General features: G+C 45.9%; 1 protein-coding gene across 1 annotated transcript in view; it reads right to left on the reverse strand.

Annotated features, from left to right (window-relative positions):
* Nucleotides 1–25,729, reverse strand: part of LOC138799996 (disintegrin and metalloproteinase domain-containing protein 9-like) — a 38,539-nt gene extending 12,810 nt beyond the window's left edge. The window contains exons 1-15 of the mRNA XM_069981804.1: nt 25,669–25,729; nt 25,436–25,524; nt 22,798–22,865; nt 21,161–21,239; nt 19,573–19,652; nt 15,931–16,105; nt 14,634–14,699; nt 13,561–13,632; nt 12,687–12,856; nt 12,510–12,594; nt 12,310–12,434; nt 6,476–6,647; nt 4,730–4,819; nt 4,394–4,589; nt 4,004–4,109 (exon numbers count right to left, since the gene is read on the reverse strand). Of these exons, the coding sequence (XP_069837905.1) occupies nt 4,004–4,109; nt 4,394–4,589; nt 4,730–4,819; nt 6,476–6,647; nt 12,310–12,434; nt 12,510–12,594; nt 12,687–12,856; nt 13,561–13,632; nt 14,634–14,699; nt 15,931–16,105; nt 19,573–19,652; nt 21,161–21,239; nt 22,798–22,865; nt 25,436–25,524; nt 25,669–25,729 (1,634 nt within the window). The remainder of the gene's footprint in view (nt 1–4,003; nt 4,110–4,393; nt 4,590–4,729; nt 4,820–6,475; nt 6,648–12,309; nt 12,435–12,509; nt 12,595–12,686; nt 12,857–13,560; nt 13,633–14,633; nt 14,700–15,930; nt 16,106–19,572; nt 19,653–21,160; nt 21,240–22,797; nt 22,866–25,435; nt 25,525–25,668) is intronic.

Raw genomic sequence — 25,729 nt, forward strand, 5'->3', positions numbered from 1 at the left:
TTTCACTGTCATTTTTTTTGCAGAAATCAATAGTCCAGGCGATTTTAGGAAACTTTGTAATTGGGTTTATTAGGCAAATATGCCATTATCTGCATTCAAAAAGCCTTTACTCAGGTCCCCCCCCCCTCCCTCCTATCTCTCATTCACTGCTTATTATCAGGAAATCTTGACTCTTTTACATCAGTTGGACCCTGTGTAACCTATGGAGAGGGGAGGGGGAGGGAGGGAGATTAGTCGCCAGCAGAGAGCAGAGAACAAAGGATTACACAGTGGGAACTGTGTGAAAGCCACTATTCAAAGGTCAGAGAGGTCAGTGTTGACTTCAGAGGAGATAGCCAGTGATGTAACTGTAAATTAACTCTTTGTTGTCCTGTTTTGGTGCCTCATCTCCCTCCACCCCTCCTTTCTCCATAGAAAACCATGAAGACAGGGGGAGAGCTTCAAACTGCTTTTTCATGATAAAAATGCATTTTTCGGCTAATAAACCCAATTACAGAGTTTCTAAAAATTGTTTTCTGCAAAAATATTTTTAAACAACAGTGACACTTTAAGGGTAGGTTTACAGGGGCATTAAATAAGATGTGGAAAATGTGCCAATTCTCGATGACCAAACTCCTGTTCCCGCTGACATCCTTGTGGCTCAGTGAGAGCCAGATAGGAGCGCTTAACACTGGCACATTTTGTGACTGTGTGAACATACCCTAAGGGCCCTATTCCACCGGACAATTATCGTTCAGATTATCGTTAAATCGTTCGAATCTAAACGATAATCGTTCGGTTGAAATGCAGTTAACGAATAACGACCGTACGAGAAATCGTTGATCGCTTTATAAGACCTGGACCTATTTTTATCGTTGCTCGTTCGCAAAACGTTCGCAAATCGTTCGCATTGATTAAGACATCGTTCAGTCGTTTGCAATACGAACGCAATAGCGAATAAATAGCGAAGAAAAACTATCGCAATTACGATCATAAGTAACAATTATCGTTCCATGGAAATGAGTGAACGTTTTCAGGTCTTTCACAATAGCGGTCGTTTGAGATCGTTAATTGTTAACGATTATGCAAACGATAATCGTCCGGTGGAATAGGGCCCTTATTGTCTTTTCCTTCTATCTGCATTGTTTGTAGTCTCCCTCCCAGTGGCGGATTATAATGTGGGCGGTTTGGGCGGCCGCCCGGGGCCCGAGGCTCCGGGGGGGGCCCATGCTGCGCCGCCCACATTATAATCCGCCCACGCCGCTGCAGCCCAGCCCGCCACTGCACTCTTGAGACCGCAAGCATTATTTCGCTTGCGGTCACAAGAGTCCCCGGCTGATGTGCGGCTGCCGGGGGGGGTCTCGTCCTATCCCCGGCAGCGCGCACATCACACAGCTCCCTGTACGCCTGGTGCCCTGACTTCCGGTATTGGGAGCGCACGTTAGAGACGCTCTGTACCGGAAGTCAGGGCCCAGGCGGCACAGTGAGCTGTGTGATGTGCGCGCTGCCGGGGATAGGACGAGACACCCCCGGCAGCCGCAAATCAGCCGGGGACAGACCAGGAGCCGAGAGGATCGACGGGGGAACGGATGGCAGGTGAGTTGTGTTTTTTTATTTTTTATTTACTGACTGCTGTGCAAGGGGGGGACCATCTATAAAGAGGGGGAACATCTATAGAGGGGGAACATCTATAGAGGGGGAAAGAGGGGGACCATGTATAAAGGGGGAAAGAGGGGGACCATGTATAAAGGGGGAAAGAGGGGGATCATCTATAGAGGGAAAGAGGGGGACCATGTATAAAGGGGAAATGAGGGGGACCATGTATAAAGGGGAAAAGAGGGGGACCATCTATAGAGGGGGAAAGAGGGGGACCATCTATAAAGGGGAAAAGAGGGGGACCATCTATAGAGGGGGAAAGAGGGGGACCATCTATAAAGGGGAAAAGAGGGGGACCATCTATAGAGGGGGAAAGAGGGGGGCCATCCATAGAGGGGGAAAGAGGGGGACCATCTATAGAGGGGAAAAGAGGGGGACCATCTATAAAGGGGGAAAGAGGGGGACCATCTATAGAGGGGAAAAGAGGGGGACCATCTATAGAGGGGAAAAGAGGGGGACCATCTATAGAGGGGGACCATCTATAGAGGGGGAAAGGGGGGGACCATCTATAGAGGGGGACCATCTATAAAGGGGGAAATAGGGGGACCATCTATAAAGGGGGACCATCTATAGAGGGGGACCATCTATAAAGGGGAAAAGAGGGGGACCATCTATAAAGGGGAAAAAGGGGGACCATCTATAGAGGGAAAGAGGGGGACCATCTCCTATAGGATTAGCAACCTCCTCTCCTGACACCCTCTGTGCTGCTGTGACATCCCCTATAGATCAGCACCCTCCTCTCCTGACATCCTCTGTGCTGCTGTGACCTCCTCTATAGATCAGCACCCTCCTCTCCTGACATCCTCTGTGCTGCTGTGACATCCCCTATAAGATCAGCCCCATCCTCTCCTGACATCCTATGTGCTGCTGTGACCTCCTCTATAGATCAGCACCCTCCTCTCCTGACATCCTCTGTGCTGCTGGGGCCTCCCCTATAAGACCAGCAGCCTCCTCTCCTGACACCCTCTGTGCTGCTGTAACATCCCCTATAAGATCAGCACCTCCTCTCCTGACATCCTCTGTGCTGCTGTGACCTCCTCTATAGATCAGCACCCTCCTCTCCTGACATCCTCTGTGCTGCTGGGACCTCCCCTATAAGACCAGCAGCCTCCTCTTCTGACATCCTCTGTGCTGCTGTGACCTCCTCTATAGATCAGCACCCTCCTCTCCTGACATCCTCTGTGCTGCTGTGACATCCCCTATAAGATCAGCACCTCCTCTCCTGACATCCTCTGTGCTGCTGTGACCTCCTCTATAGATCAGCACCCTCCTCTCCTGACATCCTCTGTGCTGCTGTGACATCCCCTATAAGATCAGCCCCCTCCTCTCCTGACATCCTATGTGCTGCTGTGACCTCCTCTATAGATCAGCACCCTCCTCTCCTGACATCCTCTGTGCTGCTGGGACCTCCCCTATAAGACCAGCAGCCTCCTCTCCTGACACCCTCTGTGCTGCTGTAACATCCCCTATAAGATCAGCACCTCCTCTCCTGACATCCTCTGTGCTGCTGTGACCTCCTCTATAGATCAGCACCCTCCTCTCCTGACATCCTCTGTGCTGCTGGGACCTCCCCTATAAGACCAGCAGCCTCCTCTTCTGACATCCTCTGTGCTGCTGGGAACTCCCCTATAAGACCAGCAGCCTCCTCTACTGACACCCTCTGTGCTGCTGTGACCTCGCCTATAAGATCAGCACCCTCCTCTCCTGACATCCTCTGTGCTGCTGTGACCCTGTGACCTCCTCTATAAGAACAGCCCCCTCCTCTCCTGACATCCTCTGTGCTGCTGTGACCTTGGGGGGGGACATCAGGGGACCGGGTGAGTTGGCAATTGGGGGCAGCGGAAGTGGGGTGGACAATGCTTACTGGGGGTAGCAGCAAGGGACCAAACATTATGTTTATTGGGGTCAGCAGGGAGGGGAGGCAGGCAGTGTTTATTGGGGACAGTGTGTGTGTGTGTGTGGGGGGGGGGGGGGGGCGCAGCAGCAGATTATAATGTGGGCAAATTGACTGGGGGGGGGCCAGGTTGGGTGGACAGCCCGGGGCCCTGGGTACATTTAATCCGCCACTGCTCCCTCCCCTTCCTCCTCCTCTATTAAGTAACAACAACCAAGGAATCCCTGGCGGCTGTAATCTAGTGCTGAGCAGGCAGGAGAGGAAGGGGGAGCTCTGGAAATAGTGGAGGCTGATAGGAGAAGTAGAGGGCGATGATCAGCAGGGAGTTCCATCTTTAGGGCTATGACAGCTATGACATAACACCAGGTATAACCCACCCAAACATGAATTCACTGAAACCAACTCTGCAGCATTTGTGGCGGTTCTGAGACTGTAATTCTCTTACTGTTACGGTTTTTCTCAGCTGGTACTTACGCTATGGTACATGCTTGAGGTCTTCCTGATACAACCCCACAGTTTCCGTATTGATCTCCTTTTATGTTTAGGCGTTGAAAGCAAACATCAGCAGCTTTCTTTGTACCTTTGTGTAAGAAGAAACAATCATCATTGTGAAGCTTTTGGGTCATTGTCATCTATAAAAGAAACTACTTTAGACATTTTATAGAGAAAGTTTCGATCAATCGTTGTTGGGGGTCTTGAGATTTCCATCGATCACTAGATTGAACAGGGAGAAGTGCAGATCTGAGCTCTTCTCTCCTGCCTCGCCGCAGTGCTTTCTTATGTCATGCATTTTATTATTGCAGCCTACAGATACATCACAATGGTCTCTTTTCTCTTGAGACATATACATGCCCAAATGTTTACCTGCACCCAACAGGGCCTGGCACTGATCATCGTAGTTCTGGCACACTCCGCTATAGCAGTAAGAAGCTGCATTGTTGCAGGGATAGCCATTCATTACATACACGTCAACAGGACACAGGGCATAGGATCCGCTGCAGTACTCTGGCAGGTCACATGTGTTGGCCTGAGATCGGCATGGTGTTCCTGCTACCCTAAACTAAACCATAAAGAGAGGGGTAAAAGTCAGCTTTCTTGAAGGCCCTGTTCATTTAATATAATAACTATTGCATTGTTACTAATGTTTATAACAAACAGGCACATCATTACAGGAAACTGGACTTGGATGTATGTCCTTACCTTGCATTTGTCACAACATAATCCTTGGGCGCACTGTGATCCACTAGTCAGCCTGCAGGTGGCAGCATTGCAGCATGGATTCTGACACTCCTACAACAAAGTAGATGAAATATTATATTGCACTTACTGTATATATTGCTATTTATACAGTGCAGTTTCTGCATCAGGTTAAAGGGGTAGTGCGGCGCTAAGAAATTATTCACAAAACAACACACATTACAAAGTTATACAACTTTGTAATGTATGTTATGTATGTGAATGGCCCCGTTCCCCGACCCCGCCCATGTACCCAGAAGTGTAGTGCATTATACATACCTGATACGTGTCGACCCCTGTCCGCCGTCTTCTGACAGTGATGTAATCTTCGGGAGGCCGGCCGACCCGCTCCTGCCGTCCCTCATGCCGGCCCCCCTCTGCCGCGTCATAACTATGCACACGTCATCAGTTACTCAGCAGCGATTGGCTGAGCACAGTTATGCTCAGCCAATCGCGGCTGAGCATAGTTATGATGTGGCAGAGGGGGGGGGCGGCATGAGGGACGGCAGGAGCGGGTCGGCCGGCCTCCCGAAGATTACATCACTGTCAGAAGACGGCGGACGAGGTTTGACACGTATCAGGTATGTATAATGCACTACACTTCCGGGTCCACGGGCGGGGGTCGGGGAACACGGGGAAGGGGGCCATTCACATACATTACAAAGTTGTATAACTTTGTAATGTGTGTTGTTTTGTGAATTATTTCTTACCTACCGCACTACTAATAATTTCTTACCTACCGCACTACCCCTTTAAAGTGTCACTGTCGTTTAAATGTTTTTGCAGAAATCAATAGTGCAGGCGATTTTAAGCAACTTTGTAATTGGGTTTATTAGCTGAAAAATGCATTTTTATCATGAAAAAGCAGTTTGAAGCTCCCCCCTGTCTTCATGGTTCTCTTATGGAGAAGGAAGGGGTGGAGGGAGATGAGGCACCAAAGCAGGTCAACAAAGAGTTAATTTACAGCTACATCACTGAGCTATCTCCTCTGAAGTCAGCACTGCCCTGCTCTCTGCTGGCGACTAATCTCCCTCCTCCCCCCTCCCCTCTCCATAGGTTACACAGGGCTCGACTGATGTAAAAGAGTCGAGATTTCCTAATAATGAGCAGTGAATTAGAGAGGGGGGGGGGGGGGGGGGGGCTGGGGAAAGTCTTGTTGAATGCAGATAATGGCATATTTGCCTAATAAACCCAATTACAAAGTGTCTTAAAATCGCCTGGACTATTGATTCTGCAAAAAAAACCCAAAACAACAGTGACACTTTAAATCCAAGACCTGATCCAAAAGAGAACTGCAAGCCCACAGCAGTAACACTACAAAGATCACACAGATACACATATTTAAAAAATATAAAGTTTTCCAGAACTTATCAGCTGCTGTATCTCCTGCAGGAGGTGGTGTATTATTTCCAGTCAAATACGGGCCTCTGCCCGTGACAGGAAGGGCAGGTTTTCTATGGGGATTTGCGTCTGCTCTGGACAGTTCCTATCACGGACAGAGGTGGCAGCAGAGAGCACTGTGTCAGACTGGAAAGAATACACAACTTCCTGCAGGACATATAGCAGCTGACGAGTACTGGAAGACCTTTTAATATAAGTAATTTATAAATTGGTATAACTTTCTGATACCAGCTGATGAAAACATGTTTCTTCTTATATGGAGTACCCCTTTAATTTATTTCCTAAATCAGACATTGCCATTGCTCTTACCTGAGTAGATCCGCAGTCACACTCTTCTCCCTGCTCCACCACGCTGTTACCACACACAGGTATGCTGAGCACCTGGTTCGGATCCGGAGGGTTTTGTAGACAAGTCCCTTGGCCTCTCACGATAAGGGCTTCAAAATCACTGGAGCTGCAGTTACTAAACATCCTTGCATTACTGAAAAGGATTGACAATTACCATTAGAAATTGGTTAAGCAGGCAGACCAGCGCTCCATCAGACAGGCGGACCAAGGCTCCATCAGACAGGCGGACCAAGGCTCCATCAGACAGGCGGACCAAGGCTCCATCAGACAGGCAGACCAAGGCTCCATCAGACAGGCAGACCAAGGCTCCATCAGACAGGCAGACCAAGGCTCTATCAGACAGTCCGACCAAGGCTCCATCAGACAGGCGGACCAAGGCTCCATCAGACAGGCAGACCAAGGCTCCATCAGACAGGCAGACCAAGGCTCCCTCAGACAGGCAGACCAAGGCTCTATAAGACAGGCCGACCAAGGATCCATCAGACAGGCAGACCAAGGCTCCATCAGACAGGCAGACAAAGGCTCCATCAGACAGGCAGACCAAGGCTCCATCAGACAGGCAGACCAAGGCTCTATAAGACAGGCCGACCAAGGATCCATCAGACAGGCAGACCAAGGCTCCATCAGACAGGCAGACCAAGGCTCCATCAGACAGGCGGACCAAGGCTCCATCAGACAGGCAGACCAAGGCTCCATCAGACAGGCAGACCAAGGCTCCATCAGACAGGCGGACCAAGGCTCCATCAGACAGGCGGACCAAGGCTCCATCAGACAGGCAGACCAAGGCTCCATCAGACAGGCAGACCAGCGCTCCATCAGACAGGCAGACCAAGGCTCCATCAGACAGACAGACAAAGGCACCATCAGACAGGCAGACCAAGGCTCCATCAGACAGGCGGACCAAGGCTCCATCAGACAGGCGGACCAAGGCTCCATCAGACAGGCAGACCAAGGCTCCATCAGACAGGCGGACCAAGGCTCCATCAGACAGGCGGACCAAGGCTCCATCAGACAGGCAGACCAAGGCTCCATCAGACAGGCGGACCAAGGCACCATCAGACAGGCAGACCAAGGCTCTATCAGACAGGCCGACCAAGGCTCCATCAGACAGGCAGACCAAGGCTCCATCAGACAGGCGGACCAAGGCTCCATCAGACAGGCGGACCAAGGCTCCATCAGACAGGCGGACCAAGGCTCCATCAGACAGGCAGACCAAGGCTCCATCAGACAGGCAGACCAAGGCTCCATCAGACAGGCGGACCAAGGCTCCATCAGACAGGCGGACCAAGGCTCCATCAGACAGACAGACCAAGGCTCCATCAGACAGGCAGACCAGCGCTCCATCAGACAGGCAGACCAAGGCTCCATCAGACAGACAGACAAAGGCACCATCAGACAGGCAGACCAAGGCTCCATCAGACAGGCGGACCAAGGCTCCATCAGACAGGCGGACCAAGGCTCCATCAGACAGGCAGACCAAGGCTCCATCAGACAGGCCGACCAAGGCTCCATCAGACAGGCAGACCAAGGCTCCATCAGACAGGCAGACCAAGGCTCCATCAGACAGGCGGACCAAGGCTCCATCAGACAGGCGGACCAAGGCTCCATCAGACAGGCAACAGATTTTATTGCGTTTTGGCAGTTTTTCTGGCGGTTTCTAATTTTAGCTTATATTAGTATAGGTGCTTTTATTTCTAAAGTTTTATCCCGTTTTTTTTTTAATTAGGCTGGGTTCAGACTACATTTTTGCAATCTGTTTTTTTCATCCTTTTTTTGCAAAAAACGGATAAAAACGGATAGTAAAAACGGATGCGTGTGTGCATTCGTTTTGATCCCTTTTTCCATTGACTTTCATTATAAAAAAAAAACTGATGAAAACAGATCTGTTTTTTTTAGCGTACACAAAAATGTGGTCGACCTAATTTTTGTGTCCGCTAAAAGAAACAGATCCATTTTGATCAGTTTTTTCTATAATGGAAGTCAATGGAAAAACGGATTAAAACAAATGCACACACATGCATCCGTTTTTTCTATCCGTTTTTAGTGTGAACCCAGCCTTAACAAGAAAAAAGCCAATATGCATAGAGACATGGTTGCCATTTTTTTTTCATTACAGATGTCTATTGAGGAAAAACGCTAAAATGCCCTGAAAAAAGCATTGAACTCAAAGATGTCACATGGGTGTGGCTTCTCATATTTCCCTAATGACTCTCAGGTAACATCTGGCTGCCGCATTTTTTTAACCAATTTTGGTTTTTATTGGTGTTCGTTTGCAAAAACACCTGGAGTGATTCTATGCAAGGGTTAGCTTCACATAATATGGCCACAATGTTTTTGCACCAGTATTACAGCCACAGCTCTTTATGAAGAGGGTCCCGCGAAGCTCCGCCCCCTCCGCGGGAAGCCCCGCCCCCCGATATAACTGCACTGAAATGTATATGGTGTACAGAGCCTGTGTACTGTGCGTCCACCTCTATAAGACTGTATGAAGTGATATTGGTCTATTTACAGAGGATTATATTCAGTAGCAGCGGTGGTGTTAGTCAGTATGTGGTGGTATTAGTCAGTAGCAGCGGGGTGTTAGTTAGTATGTGGTGGTATTATTTGTAACTTGTTATCTGGTACTGTGTTTTATTGGATTTAGTATACTGGATTTGGTCAGTAACAATATGGTGGTGATGGTTGTGGTGTGGCGGTAATATTTCCCCTTGTGTACTGGTAATATTGGCAATATTGGTCTCAGTAAACAGGATTTGTTTAGTAACAGTATGGCGGTAATATGTATGGTGATAATATTTCCTATATACTGGTATTATTGGTAATATCAGTCTTGAGATATATATATATATATATATATATATATATATACCAATAGCATCGAGAAGGGGGGCCCACGTTGACCTCCTGCACCAGGGCCCAAGAGACACTAGCTACGCCCCTGCTCATTAGTATATTAATCAAAACGTTGCATCGCAGAGCCACAGTAGAGGCATACAGGGGCGTAACTAGAACTAGCTGGGCCCCATAGCAAACTTTTGATTGGGGCCCGCCCGCCCCCCCTCCCCGCCCCCCAGTGCCGTCCATAGTAGCCAATGCCCCCATATAGTAGCCAATGCCCCCATACAGTGCCCCCATATAGTAGCCAGTGCCCCCATATAGTATCCAATGCCCCCACATAGAAGCCAATGCCCCCATATAGTGCCCCCCATAGTAGCCAATGCCCCCATATAGTAGCCAATGCCCCCATATAGTAGCCAATGCCCCCATACAGTGCCCCAATTGTAGCCCGTGCCCTCCATAGTAGCCAATGCCCCCATACAGTGCCCCCATATAGTAGCCAATGCCCCCATACAGTTCCCCCATATAGTAGCCAGTGCCTCCATATAGTAGTCAATGCCCCCATACAGTGCCCCCATATAGTAACCAGTGCCCCCATAGTAGCCAATGCCCCTATATAGTAGCCAATGCCCCCATACAGTGCCCCCATTGTAGCCAGTGCCCTCCATAGTAGCCAATGCCCCCATACAGTGCCCCCATATAGTAGCCAATGCCCCCATACAGTTCCCCCATATAGTAGCAAGTGCCCCCATATAGTAGCCAATGCCCCCATATAGTAGCCAGTGCCCCCATATAGTAGCCAATGCCCCCATACAGTGCCCCCATATAGTAGCCAATGCCCCCAGACAGTGCCCCCATCGTAGCCAGTGCCCCAGATAGTAGCCAATCCCCCATACAGTGCCCCCATAGTAGCCAATGCCCCATACAGTGCCCCCATAGTAGCCAATGCCCCATACAGTGCCCCTATAGTAGCCAATGCCCCATACAGTGCCCCCATTGTAGCCAATGCCCCATACAGTGCCCCCATAGTAGCCAATGCCCCATACAGTGCCCCCATAGTAGCCAATGCCCCATACAGTGCCCCCATAGTAGCCAATGCCCCATACAGTGCCCCCCATAGTAGCCAATGCCCCATACAGTGCCCCCCATAGTAGCCAATCCCCCCTGCGACCAGAAAAACAACAAACAGGTTACTCACCTGTCCGCCGGCCCCAGCAGCTCCTCTCCCGACACTCCGGTCTCCCGTCATCCTCCGGGCACAGGCAGCAGGGGACAGAGAGACTACCGCTGCAGAACACTTCCGGGACACAGGCAGCGTCTCTGTACCCCGCTGCCTGTGCCGGAGGATGACGGGAGACCGGAGTGTCGGGAGAGGAGCTGCTGGGGCCGGCGGACAGGTGAGTAGGACAGCGATCCCCTCCGCATGCCCAGCCCGCCCCCTCCATCGCCGCTTAGCCGATCAGGAGCCCAGGAAAGTGCTGCTCATTGCACTTTTCCGGGGTTCTGATCGGCTCAGCTGAGCAGCGATAGAAGGGGCGGGCGGAGGGGATGGCTCAGGGCCGCTCACTATGCATATGCATAGTGAGCGGCAATACAGGGGGCGGGGGCATACTTTAACGCGGGGGCCCGGGCCCCCTAAACCCCCGGGCCCCATAGCGACGGCGTACCCTGCCCCCATGGTAGCTACGCCAGTGGAGGCATACTGTAACCCAATTGATCATCTCTTAATAGAATCCTTTCAAAGCTGGGCTAAGACTAGGCATTTTGTTTTGGGAAAAACACCAATAAAACACACAAAAATAGGTGCATGGCATTTTTTTAATTGGGGTTTGCATTTTTGTGAATTTTTCCCCAATAGACTTCAATAGAGGGGTAAATATTCCAGAAACAAACATCTTTTTTTTTTTTTCCTAGCAGATCGGCACTCGTTTACAGTTATTATCGGGCCCCCATCGGCCCGTGTAATAACACCCTAAGGGTTAGAAAAACATGGATGCCTTTTTGCAAAAATAGCGCCACCCCTGTCCTCAAGTTAGGTGTGGTATTACAACGATGCATTACAGCAGCATGTATTAAAGGGAAACTATTCGCAGGTAAGAAGAATCTTTTTGTTCACAGAGCCTTGAGGATGAAGGTATGTCTGTCTCTTACCTAGCTCCTCTGCACCATTTCCCTGTATTTAGTAGTTATATCCTCAAGCTAATCACATGGTTTCAAGTACTAGGAATAAGACTACCGCCCCATCCCCAGTGGCCCAAAGGGGTACTCGGGGCGGGGGTTATTTTTAGGGTACGGACGGGGAAGGGGTGGAAATAGAGGCCGCCAGTCACTTACTTCCCTGGTTCCATCACCGGGTCTCGGATCGCGCCGCCCCGTTCTCCCGTTCGGCTGCTGCTTCCTGGTCTGAGCTGCGGCTTGAGACGTGATGTCTCAAGACAGCTCAGCTATTCAAAGGCCGAGGCAGGACTCCGCTCCGACCGCTGAATGGCTGAGCTGCCTTTAGATGTTACGTCTCAAGCCATAGCTCAGACCAGGAAGCGGCAACTGGACGGGAAAACGGGGCGACACGATCCGGGACCGGATGCTAGAACCGGGGCGGTAAGTGACCGGCAGCCTCTATTTCCACCCCTTCCCAGGCCATAAAAATAACCCCCGCCCGGAGTACCCCTTTAAGAGACATACCTTCACCTTCAATGCCCTGTGTACAAAAAGGTTCTTCTATCCCGCTGATAGTTGTTTAAAACAATAGAACTGAGATGCAATACCACACACAAACTAAGTGGCACTGTTTCTGAAAAAAAATGCATTTTTTTCCCCCCTGGATAACTGAAACGGAAAAATATGAGCAATAAAGGAAGCATACATAAAAAGGGAGAGAATAGTCTAATGTGATAATAGACTTTTTGAGTCATCCATGACAAGTTATACTAATATTATCCCAAACCAGACATACTTACTTGTCATAACTGTTCATTATATAGGTGTTGGCGCATCGGCCATCATCGTGGTTCATTCCAAGCACGTGTCCAACTTCATGAGCGACTATCGTGGCGTGAGACTCCGGCGTGGACCCAATACTGAACTGCACAGACAGATCTAGCATAAGCATCTCAGTGTATAGGTGCCAACAATGAAAGGGACATATAAATTTACTTACTGCACTAATGGAGGTGGCATAACTGGGTGAACAGATTGTGCCGACAAATGCCATGCCCACCACACCGGAATAGGCACCGTGACCTCTGGAAGAAAGAAAGCATTACTTCTATATTGTATTATATGTAACGTTACCACCGCCTGACCGGGTGGCCTCTATACACGTGTGATCACTCACATAAGGAGGTGATAGATGTCACATCTCTTTATATTTTGAGTGTTACCCTTCCACTGGGTAAATCTTCCCAGCACATCTCCAGCACTTCCTGAAGTTACATCAATGGGATTGGAGGTCGACCATGTAATCAAATTAGTCAGGACTATGCGGATTTTAAGGGGACGGAACATCTGAAATAATAGAAAAGATCATTCCATTCTTAGACAACATTAGGCTAGTCCCATGGCGTGTGTCACAGAAACATGGCGCCATGACTAGGAGGTTCATTGTAATGAGAGACAACGCGACTTGAGAGTGCACTGTCCCCTTCTTCAGGCCTGATGAAGGGAACGGCATTCTCCAACAATTCAATAAACCTCCTTTTGCATTATAAACTGACTCTATGACCGCAAACTGCAATAGCATCAAATGCAATAATAACAATAATAATATCCTGCATGATATTGGTTAGACTGGAGGTACAATCAGAACCTGCTTTTAGATGCTGTTACAGGTTACAAAGGCCCTAGCTCTACCCGCTACCAAAATATAGTCATAAGAGTGACTGTTAATTCATTGGAAATAAAAAAAAAAAACGATAAAAATGTGGAAAAAAATCCAGAAAAAAATCCAGCACTGCTCTTTTTTTTTTTTTTTTTTTTTTTTTTTTTAGTTTTCTGGTGTTTTTTTTTTATTAAGTGTATATTATTATATGCATTTTTTCCTGTTGTTTTATTTATTATTAGTCAGTTGACTCATCGTGTGACCTACCGGAAAAAATGCTAAATACAGAACATGCCGCCATTTTCCAAAACTAATTTCTACTTTACTGTCACACTGCTATATAAAAGATTTGTGCCCTTTGGTACATAAAGGGCTCCATAGTAAAGCTTACCCCATCCACAATATTCGCCAGTTGTATGGTCTCCACCTCCACTGCCTTGCTGTCAGAGTTATCCGCTTTGTACTGTAAGAAGACAAATAGTTCCCTCAACGACAAAAGAAGTAGTTGCCACATGGACATCAGGGAAAAGAGTTTTTACATATCAGTATAAATGACTATAGGGTTTTTTTTTCCTGGCATTTTATCACGCTTTTTTATGTGATTCTTTATCATGTCATTCCATGGTTTCCTTTTGAAGAACTGGGAAAGAAAGTCAGGAAAAAAGCCAATTTGCATATAGACACTTTTTTGTCCCTCTATAGAAGTCTATGGGGGAAAAACACTGAACACAAAGCCTGCTGTGACTTAAAAAACACCAAGCTGCCCTGGAGAAATGTCATAGAAAAAACCTTTTGTGGATATTGCATTTAAAGGGGTTATCCAGTGCTACAAAAACATGGCCACTTTCTTCCAGAGACAGCACCACTCTTGTCTCCAGGTCAGGTGCGGTTTGCAGTTAAAGGGGTTATCCAGCACTACAAAAACATGGCCACTTTCCCCCTACTGTTGTCTCCAGATTGGGTGGGGTTTTGAAACTCAGTTCCATTGAAGTAAATGGAGCTTAATTGCAACTGCACCTGAACTGGAGACAACAGTAGGGGGAAAAGTGGCCATGTTTTTGTAGCGCTGGATAACCCCTTTAAGCTCCATTCACTTCAATGGAACACAGTTACAAAACCTTCACATAGACTGGAGACAAGAGTGGTGCTGTCTCTGAAGAAAGTGGCCATGGTTTGTAGCACTGGATAACCCCTTTAATTTTTCCCCAATGACTCTCAGCTAACATCTGTCCGCAGAGTTTTTGGTTGTGTTTTTTATTTAGTAAAAAAAACCAACAACTTGTAAAAGGGCCTTTAGATGTGAAATGTCCCCCCCCCCCCCCAATCAAAATGACAGGGCAGAGAAGAACCCAACAGACTTCACTGTAAGTCAATGGGTCAGGCACCAGTGGTGTGAACAGAGCCGTATGAGGCTATAAGATGGGGGATCACCTGCTCACCAATACCTGAAGAGTGATCTCTTACCCTTAGATTATCCACCACTACTCCAAGCTCCACGTAACTGGTTGTGGTAAGAACGTCTCGCTTCTTCTATACAGAAAAGGAAAAAGCATCACTAGATATCTATGTGACGACCATTGGATAAATAAAATGTACCAGAAGTTACTAAACCGGTCAGCCATTATGGTTTAGAAGCCCCCAAAATACAACCATAGGGGCGTACATCATAGTGGAGCTGGCACAGATGGCCCATTACTGCACAGAAGGCCATTTATTAAAGGGGTTCTCCAAACCTAGAACAACATGGCTGCTTTGTTCCAGAAACAGCACTACTCTTGTCCTCAGCTTGTGTGGTTATTGAATGTGAATAGAGCTGAACTGGAATACCACACACAACTTGAGGACAGGGGTGGTGCTGTTTTTGCAAGAAAGTAGCTGTGCTACTTTTAACCAGAAAAACCACTTTAACGAGCAAGCGCCCCTTAATAAATCTGGCGAAACAATTATCAGTGGAGATTTACTTAAGACTGGCATGTGATGTGCTTTTTAAATGAATAAAATGTGAACCATTTATGGGGGGGAAATTCATGTGAATATTTGAGTATTTTAGACATGGATTAAAAGGGTTGTTCTTTTTTTTTTAATTCCAGTTTTTATTTATTCGCAAAATTATATAAAATCCAACATCCGAAATGGATACATAATTTCACGGATAACAGATAATAAACACAATTAACATTACAAATTTATGACTATTTTCCCCCCAAACCCCTATATCCTCCCCTCCCTAACCCCCTCTTAACCCAACCCCCCACCGGCTCGTGGAAAAGGAAAAAAAAAAAAAAAAGGGGGTTGTTCACCAAAATTGTTTTCTTTCAAATTAACTGGTGCCAGAAATTTGTAATTTACTTCTATTAAAAAATCTCAAGCCTTCCAGTACTTATCAGCTGCTGTATGTCCTGCAGGAAGTGGTGCATTCTTTCCAGTCTGGAGAGCAGGAGAGGTTTTCTATGGGGATTTGCTACTACTCTGGACAGTTCCTGACATGGACAGAGGTGGCAGCAGAGAGCACTGTGTCAGACTGGAAAGAATACACCACTTCCTGCAGGACATACAGCAGCTGATAAGTGCTGGAAGACTGAAGATTTTTCAATAGAAGTAAATTACAAATATCTGGCACCAGTTGATTTGAAATAAGAAAATTTTGGGTGAACAATCCCTTTAGAAGATCTGCTTAAAAATTTTATTTTGGTACAGATTTTCCTCCGTGACATGAATCATTAAACACCACAGAGATATAAGGGGCCTTTAAGACATTTACCCTGCGGAGATGGAAATACGAGGGCAGCACAGCATACGAGGTGTCCAGGGTTTCCGTCACCCCACACGTAGATGATCCCCCAGGCTCCTCTAACCGATACAGCCGGTGCGCTCCAGGAAAGGGATGCTCTATAGGCTCAATGCCGTAATGTATATCACTCAAGTACATGACGCCTCTGTATAACAAAGATACATAGTTACAAGAACCATAGCACAGACAGATTCAGAATACAAGCTTCAGATCCCTATGAGAACCAAGAATGTGAGAGGACGTGTTCCTATAGCATTCATATATGTGCAATACCTACTTGAGAAAGTGTCCACTTGCTTATATATTACATGCAATATTGAATGTAATATCATGCTTTAACCCTTTAAGGACGGGGCCAATTGTCATTTTTGCGTTTTCGTTTTTTCCTCCTTGTGCTTAAAAGGCCATAGCACTTGCATTTTTTCACCTAGAAACCCACATGAGCCCTTATTTTTTGCGCCACTAATTGTACTTTGCAATGACAGGCTGAATTTTTTCATAAAGTACACTGCAAAACCAGAAAAAAAATTCAAAGTGTGGTGAAATTGAAAAAAAACCAGCGCATTTCTTTTATTTGGGGGGTATTTGTTTTTACGCCATTCGCCCTGGGGTAAAACTGACGTTACAATTAAAATGATATATAACATGTATAACTTTTATTGTATCTGATGGCCTGTAAAAAATTCAAACCATTGTTAACAAATATATGTTCCTTAAAACCGCTCCATTCCCAGGCTTATAGCGCTTTTATCCTTTGGTCTATGGGGCTGTGTGAGGTGTCATTTTTTGCGCCATGATGTGTTCTTTCTATCGGTACCTTGATTGCGCATATACGACTTTTTGATCGCTTTTTAATACATTTTTTCTGGATTTGATGCGACCAAAAATGCGCAATTTTGCACTTTAGGATTTTTTTGTGCTGACGCCGTTTACCGTGCGAGATCAGAAATGTGATTAATTAATAGTTCGGGCGATTACGCACGCGGCGATAGCAAATATGTTTATTTATTTATTTACTTTTATTCAAAACCTGGGAAAAGGGGGGTGATTCTGACTTTTATTAGGGGAGGGGGCTTTTTACTAATAACAATACTTTTTTTTTTTTTTTTTTTTTATACACATATACTAGAAGCCCCCCTGGGGTTAGGGTTATTACCCCTGGGGGACTTCTAGTATATTCACTTTGTTCTCTCATTGAGATCTTTGCTGTATAGTTTACTTGATTAGTGGGCACGGCGGCACGGCTACACGCGGCAACCGGGATCGCGGCGGTAGAGAGCAGGATCGCCGCACGGCCCCGCTCTGAACACCTCCTGGGGACATATGACGTACAGGTACATCATATGTCCTTAAAGGGGTACTCGAAAGAAAAAAAAGTATTTTTTAAATCAACTGGTACCAGAAAGTTACAAAGATTGTACCAACACTGCGTTTTTGCAACCCCTTTTTTTCATCCGTTTTTTGTAAAAAACTGATGCATTTGTGTGCATCTGCTTTGATCCATTTTTCCATTGACTTCTATTTAAAAAAAAAAAAAACGGATCAAAACGGATCCGTTTTTTTTTTTGGACGGACACAAGAACGTAGCTGACTCTACTTTTGCGTCCGTTAAAAAAAATGGATCCGTTTTGATCCGTTTTTTTTTTTTTTACAATGGAAGTCAATGGAAAAACGGATCAAAACGGATGCACGCAAATGCATGTTTTTTTCATCCGTTTTTTGAAAAACAACGGATGAAAAAAAACGGATTGTAAGAACGCAGTGTGAACCTAGCCTTACTTTTACAGTGGTGCCTTGGATTACGAGTATAATTCGTTCTGGCACCGTGCTTGTAATCCAAATCCACTCTTAAACCAAAGCAAATTTTCCCATAAGAAATCATAGAAATGCAGACAACTGGTTCCACTCCCCAAAATTAATGATTTATTATTCTGAATAACATGTAAAACAGATGAAACAAACATTCAGAAACAGCAGAATATGTGATATTATAAGTTACTGTACAGTAATGGAGAGGATGGGAAACACAAGGGCGGACAGAGACTGCAGGGAGCATGAAGGAATGAGCAGGGCAGATGTGGGCACCAGTAGCGGATTATTATAGGGGCGTTTCGGGGGGCCCATGACCACCCAAAAAGACTTATACTTTCAGTGTACTGTCTCCTGGCTACACTTCCACCATGATTTGCAAAAAATCACTGTTTTTTATGGCAATTTTGCACAAATCAGGACATCATGACATTATCTGTCCTGTACTATGAACGTCAGGCTAGTGCTGCCATAGTTACACTGGGGTGGGGGGGCCCAGGCTTGGTGAACAGCCCGGGGCCTATGGTAAAGATAATCCGCCTCTGGTGGGCACATACATGCAGCTCTCTCTGTCTGGGGAGAGAGAGGTTACAACTATGGAGAGATTACCCCCCCACAGTCCTGTCCCCTGATGCAAGCCCCAGCCTGAAGTGGATCTGCTATGATTTGGAAGGTGAGGGAGACTTCCTGAGTCAGAGTACAGTGCTGTAGACCCCGCTATGCAGGCCATGCCCCTCCCCCACTCGTGCTCCCACCCAGTACAGGGAGCTCTTAAACCAAAGCGATGCTCTTAAACCAAGTCACAATTTAAAAAAATTGTGAGCTCTTAAACCAAAATGCTTTTAAACCAAGTTACTCTTAAACCAAGGTACCACTGTATTTCAAAAACTCACGTCCAGTACTTATCAGATGCTATATGTCCTTTAGGAAGTTGTGTATTCTTTCCAGTCTGACACAGTGCTCAGTTCCTGACATGGACAGAGGTGGCAGCAGACTCGAAAGAATAAACCACTTCCTGCAAAACATACAGCAGCTGATAAGTACTGGAAGACTTGATTTTTCTTAAAACAGTAGTAATTTACAAATCTTTACAACTTTCTGACATCATTTGATTTAAAAACCTTTTTTTTTTCACTGGAGCGCCCCTGACACAGTGCTCTCTGCTGACATCTCTGGCCGAGACAGGAACTGTCCAGAGCAGGAGAGGTTTTCTATGGGGATTCATAAAAAAACTGAGACAGGATTCCTGTCTCAGCCAGAGATGTCAGCAGAGAGCACTGTGTCAGACTGAAAATAAAACATTTCCTGCAGGACATACAGCAGCTGATAAGTTTGGGAAGACTTGAGATTTTTTAATAGGAGTAAATTACAAATCTATGTAACTTTCTGATATCAGTTGATTTGAAACAAAAAGATTTTTGCTGGACAGCCCCTTTAAATGATGGAGTGATGATTTGGTCACAGCATATAATGGGTTAAACTGTAAAAGTATTATAAAAAGGGGACAGCATAGCCCAAGCCTCCTTAGTGGTTGCTGATCACAATTGGGTTAAAAAAGGCCAAAACAAATGGTCCAAAAGCAAAAAGGTTAAAAAGATTATGATAGACAGGACGGGTTTGTCGCGTTTGCTCTACCCCACCCAAAACTAAATGGCCATAACCGTGTAAGTGTTTGCTTTTTGAGAACACGCTTCACCGCTCCACGAACCAACAAGCACTTGTTGAACTTGACAGCCACCTTAACCATGTGGTCACCAGAGTCATTTCTGGCCATTGTAAATATATGTATGCAATATATGGTACCTGAGACCGTGACAGTCGCTGAGTGCGATGACTGAGTCCTCCATTCCTTCCACCTCTCCATGATAATAACAGGAGGCATTCTGCAAAAAAACAGAAACATTTGTGTTAATAATCTAAAGTATAGCTATCAAAAACAAAATGGTTAGGAGATTCTGTCTTAATAGACACCTCTCTTGGCCCTTATGCATTCTACATATTGTATATAATTTTTTTTTTTTTTTTATGAGAGCCCATTTTAAAGGGGTACTTTAAAAATAATTAAAAAAAAAAGAAAATATTTTTTTCAGAACAACTGGTTTCTATATAACTTTCTGAAAGATTTTTGCCGGAGTATCCCTTTAATAGAAAGAAATTAACCTTTAAAGAAGACCTGTCACCTGTCACCCCACCGTGCCGTGATTTTCCTTGCATATGGCATTTTTCTGCAGATTTATAATATGTTCACACTACGTATATTTGAGGCTGTATGTTTGAGGCTGTATAGCAACCAAAACCAGGAGTGGATTGAAAACACAGAAAGGCTCTGTTCACATAATGTTGTAATTGAGTGGATGGCCGTCATTTAATGGCAAATATTTGCTGTTATTTTAAAACAACGGCTGTTATATTGAAGTAATGGAAGTTATTTACTGTTATATGGCGGCCATCCACTCAATTACAACATTGTGTGGACAGATCCTTTCTGTGTTTTCAATCCACTCCTGGTTTTGGTTGCTATGAGGACCTGACATGAGGACCAAATACAGCTTCAAATATACATAGTGTGAACCCAGCCTAATTAGTAATTAGGCTGCGTTCACACTACGTATATTTCAGTCAGTATATGTATATTTCAGTCAGTATATTTCAGTCAGTATTGCAACCAAAACCAGGAGTGGATTAAAAACACAGAAAGGCTCTGTTCACACAATGTTGAAATTGAGTGGATGGCCGCCATTTAATGGCAAATATTTGCTGTTATTTTAGAACAACGGCTGTTATATTGAAATAATGGCCGTTATTTACTGTTATATGGCGGCCATCCACTCAATTTCACCATTGTGTGAACAGATCCTTTCTGTGTTTTTAATCCACTCCTGGTTTTGGTTGCAATACTCACTGAAATATACATAGTGTGAACCCAGCCTAATGTTGTCTTTGAGTTGTCTTTTACTTGCCTTTCTGTCTCTGCAGCATGTGTGTTCCCAGGCACTCCCCCTCACATCTCCCTTCTCCTCCCTGTAGACTTGTATTGCTTGTAATCTGATCTCTGAGCTGATACAAGTCTTAACCAATAAACTAAAGTCATTGCTAGGCTTATTTTTCAGAGTGAATGATAGTTCTGCAGGGAGGAGAGAGAGAGAAAATGCTTTATAGCAGGGTAAGGAAGCTTTTTTGTCTACTAAGATATATTAACTTGTACTATTGAGCTATGCAGAATATGTTAAAACAGCAGTGCCCATTTAAGGTTTATTGTAAAAGTACTCACACCACAAAGTCCCACAGACATCTAGTAATATATTCAGAAAGTTGGAAACCCTCACAAGAATGGTGTGATAGAGAACAATGGCCACCCATCCGCAGCTGAGACACCTGTGATATCACATACCTGTGCAGTACGACCAAGGGGCTTCAGTCCATCATCTTCACTGTAGATAAAGTGCTCAAAGTCTTTACTCACAAAGTCTCTACAGGAAAGTATACAGGACACAATCAGGGTCATACATTGTATGTCATCAGCAGGAACCACATGTCACTAATGCTACCTGCTGACTGTTCCTCTATCACAGGAATGGGGAACCTTCAGCCTTCAAACCCTTTAACCCTTCAGCATAACTCATCTACATTTCCTCCCATTTTTCTCTTTTACACTAAGAATCCAAGCAAAAAAGATCTCACCCTCACCTAGAGTATAAAGCCAATTCTTCTCTGTTTTCTCTAATGCACAGCTACCAGTCTACATGCGGCCTGTACTCTGCCAATGACAGCCTATCTTCTTCTGATCTGATCACCTCTTCGTGTCCCTGCAGATCAGATGTCTTTCATACTTCTCTATTGTGGAACACTTATATCACTTCCTTGTACCTGTCTCTTCTTTTTCAGGAAGATTCTGGTTTTGGCTAATAATCCCATAGGTGGCACTAAATGAACAGCTTTCTTCCTTTTGGAGGACAGCTAATTTGCATATTTTTTCCCAGAGTGCATTGCCTGACCCATAAAATCCTATATCAGGCTCTAATATTTCAGGTCTGTATGCATGCAGAATACTTAAACCAAAATCAAATAAGAAAACAAATGCAAGACCAAGATATAGAAAAGGTATAATCTTTTATTAAATATATTCAAAAACAAACTTTGCTAAAATACATGTAATGGGAGCTGGAGCTATTACAAATCCCCAACACTGGGTGGATATAGGTAAATTACATTACATTATGTGACAAACCATATAATAAATAACAGCTATCAAGTAACCTACATACATATATACTGGGCACTGGGCATATCACAGACAGAAATAAAAACTCACAGTGAATAATCAAAAATGAATACCATCAGAAGTTGTTATATATTACCCATATAGCATGTCCTTAGTATATTTGTCCACCTCACCACCAGAAGTCCGGCGAAAATTTTTATTTAAGTATTGTATAACCCCCAAAAAGTTATACAAATCCCCAATATACACTTATTACGGGAAATGCTTATAAAGTGCTTTTTCCCTGCACTTACTACTGCATCAAGGCTTCACTTCCTGGATAACATGGTGATGTCACTTCCTGGATAACATGGTGATGTCACTTCCTGGATAACATGGTGATGTCACAACCCGACTCCCAGAGCTGTGCAGGCTCTCCAGCAGCCACAGCCCGCACAGCTCTGGGAGTCTTGTCGTGACCTCACCATTTTATCCAGGAAGTGACATCACCATGGGGGGGGGCAATACAATACTTTAATAAAGACTTACTTCTTTGTCTGAAAAACCTTTAATTTGGTGTACAAGGTCCCAAGTCTGCAGCCCAACATCACCCCCACCTGACCTGACTACAGCTGCCTGCTCCATAGAGATGAGCCCAATCTGAGCATGCTCGCCAGCATCCAACTTTTTCAGTCACTGTTAATCAAATGCCGAACACTCTGGCTGGGACGGACACAAGCATGCTTGAGTTGCGCTCATTTATATTCCTTATAGAATATAACCTCATATAAGCAGAACTACCTTCAGTATAGGAGATGAAACCATACCTGTTTCTCTGTAGAGTAAGGATTAGTGTGTCATTAGAAGTTTGGATCATGTAAGATACATTGTCCTCCTGTAGAAAAAACAACAACAGATCTTTAATGCCACGATGTAAATAATTCCTTCAATTCATAATTCTTATAGCATGTATGATATGTAAGAGATGTAAAGCATTTACACAGGCAGATTTATCTGACAGATTTTGGAAGCCAAAACCGGGAATGGATTTGAAAAGAGAAGAAATTTCAGTCTTTCCTTTATGACCCGTTCCCTGTTTATGGTCCGTGCCTAGCTTTGGCTTCAAAAATCTGTCAGATAAATCTGCCTGTGTAAACGCACCATTAGGCTCCTATTAGAAAAAGTAATTATCTGTTTCCACCGATTAACAAAGAACAGTTGCAAACAATCACTTTTGGGAACGACCTGAAATCATTCACCATAATACACTTAACGATAGTCGTTAGTTATGACCGCATGTATTGCAAACCACACCTGACCTAGAGACAAGAGTGGTGCTGTCTCTGGAAGAAAGTGTGCATGTTTTTGTAGCGCTGGATAACCCCTTTAAATAGAAGTCCACGTGTCCTAGTAGGAGAATGGCTGCACACCAGAAAGCTCACTATCCCAAATGGAGGCCTTGGGAACATACAAGGTTGAAAAAGTTCAAGAGCATCTGGTGGTGAAATAAATTTTTTTTGAATTCCAAATACATGTGTGCTACATTTCATCCCCAAAGGCCATGCTGTTGAACTCTTTCACCCTCATGTGTCTCTTAGACATGTCAATTGAGAGAGGTGAGCGGCACGGGACAAGCACGGGGGAGGGAGGGAGAGAGGTGAGCGGTACGGGACAAGCACAGGGAAGGAGAGAAGTAAGCGGCACGGGACAAGCATGGGGGAGGGAGGGAGAGAGGTGAGCGGCACGGGACAAGCATGGGGGAGGGAGGGAGAGAGGTGAGCGGTACGGGACAAGCACAGGGAAGGAGAGAAGTAAGCGGCACGGGACAAGCATGGGGGAGGGAGAGAGGTGAGCGGCACGGGACAAGCATGGGGGAGGGAGGGAGAGAGGTGAGCGGCACGGGACAAGCATGGGGGAGGGAGGGAGAGAGGTGAGTGGCACGGGACAAGCACGGGGGAGGGAGGGAGAGAGGTGAGCGGCACGGAACAAGCACGGGGAAGGATAGAGGTAAGCGGCACGGGACAGGCACGGGAAAGAAGGAGAGAGGTAAGCGGAACGGGACAGGCACGGGGAAGGAGAGAGGTAAGCGGCACGGGACAAGCACGGGGGAGGGAGGGAGAGAGGTAAGCGGCACGAGACAAGCACGGAGGAGGGAGTGAGAGAGGTGAGCGGCACGGGACAAGCACGGGAAAGGAGAGAGGTAAGCGGCACGGGACAGGCACGGGGAAGGAGAGAGGTAAGCGGCACGGGACAGGCACGGGGAAGGAGAGAGGTAAGCAGCACGGGACAAGCATGGGGGAGGGAGGAAGAGAGGTGAGCGGCACGGGACAAGCACAGGGAAGGAGAGAGGTAAGCGGCACGGAACAAGCACGGGGGAGGGAGAGAGAGAGGTGAGCGGCATGGGACAAGCACTGGGAAGGAGAGAGGTTAGCGGCATGGGACAAGCCTGGGGAGGGAGAGAGGTAAGCGGCACAGGACAAGCACGGGGGAGGGAGAGAGGTGAGCGGCATGGGACAAGAACAGGGGATGGAGGGGGAGAGGTGAGCGGCACGGGACTAGCACAGGGAGGGAGAGAGGTGAGCGGCACGGGATAAGCATGGGGAGGGAGTCTGTTGTATGTGTGTGACGCAGATATCACTAACAACAAGCCAATATATTTTACAGACATTACACCCTGAGCACCTTAGCTATCTCTTGCCATGGCAGAGGAGCTTGGGGTCAAGAATAGGGTCTTTACCGAGTCTCTAAAGATGCCCATACACCTGTTCTGCCATCTCTCTCCTCCAAAAGAAAGAATATATCTATCTCAAATTGTCTGTTCCAAAATGAAGAGTCACCCATCTGTAGACAGCTGTTGTGGGGTTGTTGCCCCCTGTCGGTATAGAGTATGGCATTGTTAGGCTACAGAGAAGACCTAGATGAAGATTAGGAGGGGGTACCGGCTCTTACTGAAGAGATTAGCGCTATACAGACTTATTTTTCAGCCAATGCTCTAGAAGAAAAAAGTATGTAGATCCACCAGAGGAAAGCAAGACCCCCGAAACAGCTGTTCCACACTCTGGTTTGGATAGTATGAGACATGTTTCTTCCTTCTGGAGGACAGCAAATTTTCATACTTCCCCCCCCCCCCCCCCCCAGAAGCATTGCCTAAAGAGTAAGTATCCATACCATTGATCTCTTTAATAATAGTCAGTATCCCACCAGAATTAACTCTTTCAAAAACACGCTGCTTAGATGGACTAAGTATGCATTGTTACTGCAATAGAGCAAAGTGGTAAGTAACTTCCCTTAAAGAGGCCAAGTAGCAATACCTGACACAAGCAATGGACAAAAGTGGTCCTGGACGGAAGCAGCCATGTATTTCCATACAGTAGGTGGTTTTATTAGGATTTTAGCTGTATGGCACCAACATTTCCCATCGTGCATAGGATGCGAACACAACAGAATGACCAGAATAACGCTTACTATGTCTTGATCCACGTTCCTCCGCACTCTGTTCACCACTCGCTCTGGAAAGACGATCTCATAGTCCTGCAGTCCAGAAACATGGTAACCTGAAGATGTAATACAGAAATTCCATTATTATGTAAGCCTTAGCTACAGGTGGTTACAGACAATACTATGGAGATATCTCTCAAACTGGTTTTGCAATCACCTATCGATTATCCAGTATAATCCCTCTCCAAAAAGATTACTACATGAGACGTAACCTAAAGCTCCTGGGCTCTGATCCTCAATCTGCAAATTGAGAATATTCAT

Source organism: Dendropsophus ebraccatus, chromosome 8 (assembly GCF_027789765.1).
Source record: "Dendropsophus ebraccatus isolate aDenEbr1 chromosome 8, aDenEbr1.pat, whole genome shotgun sequence".
Taxonomy (NCBI): Eukaryota; Metazoa; Chordata; class Amphibia; order Anura; family Hylidae; genus Dendropsophus; species Dendropsophus ebraccatus.